At 32.5% G+C, this 5,810-nt stretch overlaps 1 protein-coding gene across 1 annotated transcript; it reads left to right on the forward strand.

Annotated features, from left to right (window-relative positions):
* The first annotated feature begins 4,545 nt into the window (after positions 1–4,545).
* LOC115878545 (craniofacial development protein 2-like) lies at positions 4,546–5,061 on the forward strand. The gene has a single exon (XM_030895070.1). It carries the CDS (start codon positions 4,546–4,548, stop codon positions 5,059–5,061), a length of 516 nt encoding a protein of 171 aa, XP_030750930.1.
* Positions 5,062–5,810: the final 749 nt, after the last annotated feature.

Here is a 5,810-nt window from a genome sequence, read left to right on the forward strand (position 1 = left end):
GTAGTTACGTATTGCTAGAAAATATTTAATAAATAGCTTTGTTTATGCAAACTTTTTTAGCATAACATGCATATATACCAGTTTTATGTAATATTTATTTCGGTCTTTACCTTAATTTGGAACACTGTAAACCTTAAAAACACTGTACGAAAATGTTTACCGACACACGTGAAATCCACAAATCAGTTCTAACAGAAAAGCACGCCGTCCAAGCCTTTCCAAACTATTTGAGTTACTTCAGGGTACACTAACGAGATGGCGCTTCCTATGCGAATGGAAATATATTACGTTATAATGATTTTATCGACACTGTCATTTTACCCGCTTCGGGTCAACTTACCCACTTTCCCTACTCGTGCCTCGTTTTTCTACGTAAATTTGAGGTATTTTAATACTTACATAATCACACTATGCATATCGATACCAACTAAACTTCTTTTAGTTAATAATAGAGGGCGCGATTTAAAATTCATTGTTGACAACCATGAACATATTCGATGCCGGCTAACTGGAATTTAAATTTCGCTAAGGATTCAGGTGGCAGCTCTACAAAAAATGTCGAGCTGCTATCTATTTATTTATTTTTGACATTGTCATTCGTTTTGACACTTTTAGATTTTTTGTATGAAGAGTTTTTTGGTTTAAATGATCCACATCCCTTTAAGCCGAAGTGTACAAGATAGCACAGAAGATAGCTTAATAGCCAATGCAAAAACATCACTTTAATAGAATCATTTTAACCGGAATTCGGTAGTAATGACCCTTATGTCCCTTTTCTAGGCGCTGTTAAGGAGGTGGTTTTGCTAGATGTAAAGAATAACTGTTTATATGTTTATAATTAGTAATTTGTTTTCCAAAAATATTCTCATTAAAAAAAAAATATGTAAAAGTGGGTAACGCTGCGACGGTCGTGTTTTAATCACGTGGGACTAAAAGTTTAAAACGGTGGTCAACTTTATAAATAATTATCCATTCTCCCAAAAGTTCTATACCACTACATATAAAATAACATGTACAGGGTGTCGAAATTGGTCTGTTTAAACAGAGAAAACCTATTTCCTGACTAGATAGGAGCAAAAACCGACATAGATGTCATGGGCTCGATTTCAGAGGTATTGCTCTTAATTTATGTAAACCGCCTATTGACATTTTCATTGCCAACTTGATATAAATTCTTTGAATTTTTTACCATTTGAAAATTGCCCTACAACTCTTTGTATTTCAACGTGAAATAATAAAATTCTGTAAAACGTTCTTAAGGCACCTTTTTAAGCACAATTCAGTGGCGTAGTCAGTTTTTCTATACTTGCTCTTTTGTCAGAAAAATGATAAAAAAATAAAAAAAATTAAATGGAAATCATAGTTGACTATGAACTTAAAAAATGTTGGCATTTAACCCTTTCCAACGATATAAAATTAAGAGTATCTATTTCTAAGAATGAGAGAAATACTGTATTTTTATACTTGTATCTAAGGGCCAAGGATTTTGAGTTGATCTAGTTGCCTAATTATTTTTGTCACAATTTCTACTGTCTCCATATTTTTGTCACCTACAACAAAGACTGTGAAAATCACTGAGTCTACATTGCAACTACAACAAAACGAAGTCGGGCAATCTAAACGGTTTCAAATGGAAATTTGGAATGGAATGGAAAAGAAGTCCACCAGTCTGCCAGTCCCGCATTTCCAACCTTTGCGACTTTTTTGGGAAATTAAAAACCTTTATATATAAGTGAAGAAGAGAGAAGAGAGACGTGAGAGAAGAATTGCAGAAAATTACTAGGCAAATTTTTGGACTTATTACACCAGTTCGTCTAATAAATCGCTGTAACTCTGTGCGCAAAAGATGCTTATTGTGTATTCAACAAGGAGGGCTGTTTGAATATCTTTGATGTTTTTTTTAGAAAAACTATATTCGTCACCAAAAATACTGGTTTTTAGTTTTGTTCATTGTTTATTGTATCGATTCTTAATTGTAATCACTTCATTGCTAATATAGAATGTTAATTTACCTTTCAAAAGTCTCTTTAATTATGCAGACAAAAAATAATATAGAATATAAATTGTGATAAAAATAACTAGGCAAATATGTCAACACAAAATCAAGGCCCGCCTCGATATAAAGATAAAAAATCTAATATTCTCTCATTCTTAGAAATAGATCCATAACTTTTTATATATCGTTGGAAAATGGTTAAAACGCCACTATTTTTTTAAGTTCATAGCCTGCAACTATGATTTCCATTTAAAAATTATATTTTTATTATTTCTGACAAAAGGAGCTAACTACGCCACTGGATTGTGCCTTAAAAAGTGCCTTAAGAACGTTTTACAGAATTTTATTATTCAAGTGAAATAAAAAGTTATGGACAATTTTCAAAAATGGTAAAAATCAAAGACCCTGTATCTCAGTTGGCAATGAAAATATCAACAGATGGTTTACGCCATTAAACATGTCTCAGAAATCGAGTCCATGACATCTATGTCGGTTTTGTTTCCTATCTAGTCAGGAAATAGTCTGTTAAAACAGACCAATTTCACCCCTGTACACTGGGTATAATATAAGTTATACTGGAAGCCTTCAATACTAGTTATACTTGAAGCCCTTTATATACTCAATGCCTGAGGCCCCGAGGAAATTAAAAATACTTAAAAAAGAATTCACTCAGCATTTACACACCTCCCTTACATACTCTCTTTTGTACCTAGTTGGGCCCATTGATCCCCTGAACCCCTTTTAAAAAGAATTACAATAAATAAAAAAAAAAAAAAAAAAAAAAAAAATTAAATTAAATTGATATTATTGAAATAATAATTTATTTGAAACCGGATTGTTTTAGCTATATCATATTCTCCAGCTTGTTTATCCTACACATTATGTATTTTCAGAATAAACATACGAGGAAGTTCCATCATGTTTTTTGTTCTCTATGTCTTGTTAACGCCCTAGTGTAACCGCTTGTGTTACAAAGAATTGTCTGTCACTAGACCTTACAAAACATACCTGTTGTAATGAAACATTTTAATTTATGAAGCTGATTTCCAGTATTACAAATTTTCATTGTAATTTCTTTCTATTATTCTTCTGTTCAGTCTTATTATTGTGTTCTATGTTGTGTAATGAACCGTATAAAAAGACAAGATTTTATGTGTTTTCTAACTAATATAGATATGTCTAAAATAGATTTGTAAAAGTAACTTTGATATCCGTTGCAATTAATATTTTAAAATTGCATTTTATTTTTATTTTATGTTCTACTTTTTATTTTTTTTTTTTTTTTTATTTATTTATTGCTTTACCAATCGGCATAATTTTCATTGCAAAAATAATTTATTTATTTCCTTCATCTGTTTAACTGTGATGAAGAGTTAACAGGAATTTTATTTTTTGAGGGTTTTATAGAAGTGGTTCCAACATTGCTGCAGAGCAATTAAGAAGACGAAAGGAAATAATAAGAAAAAACATCTGAAATTTGAATAGTTTCAAATAAGTGACTCAAATTAAATAATTTATTTCAAGAGACTAAAACGGAAAAGGCGATTGTTTACCAACCATAATAAAGGGAGAACAAATTTGGAGGGCAAAATACTTTAGTTCCTCTATACCTTTAGTTCCTAATCTTTAGTTTTACTGTTATCTGAATAATCTATCTTGTTTTAAATTTTAAGAAACTTAAAGAGAGACTGGCATAGCTGAACAACAACAATTTTATAACAAAACTTTAAAAGACGTGGAATTTTTCGCCTCACTGTAAAGTTTTCAAAATGGATTTACGATACTTTGTGTGGAAGGCGATGATATGGCTTGGCTGCCAAACTAAAGGGTTCTGCGGAAGTATCATTTATACTCAAGATTGAGAAGAAATAGAATTCCCTTGGTTTAAAACGAATATATTGCTAGGTACCCTCGCATTTCTCTTACGCAATAAGTGGAAAAGTGAAGCCAAAGAAAAGAAATAAGAATATCAATCTTAACAATACCCTACACTATATAAGTCTATTCTTTCGTTCAATAGGATTTTCGTGCGCACGTGCCAAATTAAACGATCTGAATATTCTACTTTATCGCTGAACGCTGTCACCTGCCCGCACACTTTTTTAAACTCTAAATATTAATAATGTATAATATATTATTTTTATTGGTAATGGCATTATTTCAACCTGATATTTTAGATATTCATCATATTCATCCATTTCTTGTTTTGTTTTTAAATAATGTCAGATTAAATTTAAATTCTATTAGTAAAGGCGCGAATAGTCAGACGCTAAATTGATTTACGTGATAGATAGAAACTTAGAAAACTATACTTCTATTGGTTAGTATGAAATAAGTCAATCCGCCAAAACCCGCTTGGGGCAGCTGTGGTGGATTGAGTAGCTCACAGTTGTCACTGCCGGTCCCAAGCCCGGATAAAAGAGGAGGGTTCCTTGGTAAGGGGTAGCAACCTGCCTAAGGTAAAACACTCACACGCTCAAAGCACCGGTAATACAGCCTCGGAACCAGGATTGATTTCACAGATAACGACCCACGCGCGGAAAAGGACAATGAACAAACTTTATATGAAGAAGCAACAAATAAGAATTGCATGCTGGAATATAAAAACACTTTATTCGAAAGACCATGAACTAATTCCCCGAACTCAACGAACATGTACAGACATATGTCTACCTTCCGAAACCAAAAAGAAAGGTAAAGGAACAACAAAACTAAATAACTACATTTTAATATACTCAGGCGTACCAAAAGACCAAAGAGCAACATCAGGCGTTGGAGTAGCTATAAACGATAAAAATGAACAGAATATAGAAAGCATAGAATACGTGTGCGACAGAATCCTGAGAGTAAAGATTATGTCTGACCAACCCATTCACATTATATCAGTGTACGCAACCGACATTAATAAACCTGAAGAAATGTCAATGGACTTCTACGAAAATCTACAGTCAGTGATAGACAAAATACCAAGACATGAAAAGATAATTCTGTTAGGGGATTTAAACGCAAGAATTGGAAACGAGGTAGTGGATGGTGGAATAAAACAAAATATAACGAGAATATAACTAAGAGAAATGGCGAAATTTTGACCGAATTCTGTGGACAGAACGAACTGAGAATAAACAAGACATATTTTCCCCATAAAGAACAACACAAATACACATTCTATGACAATAGAAACAATATATCAATAATCGATTATATCATCACCAATCGAAGTTTCTTACCTCAACAAATAATAGACATAAGAGTCTTATCCTCACCCAACATTGGAACAGATCACAAATTTGTGCTAGGAAAGATACAAATAGGTGCGCCGCTATCAAAAAAAAGACCATCGATAAAAACTGAAAATTCAATATAGAATCCCTCAACCACGAAAGCACTAAACAACTTTATTCAAACAGATGACAAACACATGTCACTCTTAACACCATAGTACAGTTTGATACTCTGAAATACTAAAGTTTGGAAACAAACTGAAAGAAACATTCTGCAAAGGTGCTAAAGAAACTTTAGGAACACGTACTGTATCACACAATAGAAGACCGAACATTAAACCTTGGTTTACATTAGAAGTCAAGAACATTACAAGGGAAAAGAAGGAAAAATACTTACAATACAAGAAATCTCCAACACTGGAGAACCGAAATATCTATACCGAAATAAGGAACAGGACTAATAATAGAGTACGATAAAGTAAAGAAGAATATTGGCAGCGATTTAGTAGCGAAATGTAGGCGGATATGTACGGAGCCCAAAACGTATTTTGAAGATGTTGAGGGGTTTGAAACGAGAAACAAATGAAACAATA

Source organism: Sitophilus oryzae, unplaced genomic scaffold, assembly GCF_002938485.1.
Source record: "Sitophilus oryzae breed Bouriz unplaced genomic scaffold, Soryzae_2.0 scaffold_1518_pilon_pilon, whole genome shotgun sequence".
NCBI classification, from domain to species: Eukaryota; Metazoa; Arthropoda; class Insecta; order Coleoptera; family Curculionidae; genus Sitophilus; species Sitophilus oryzae.

Coding starts and splice junctions, on each gene's coding strand:
- LOC115878545 (XM_030895070.1), top strand. CDS start 4,546: ATGAACAAACTTTATATGAAGAAGCAACAAATAAGAATTGCATGCTGG.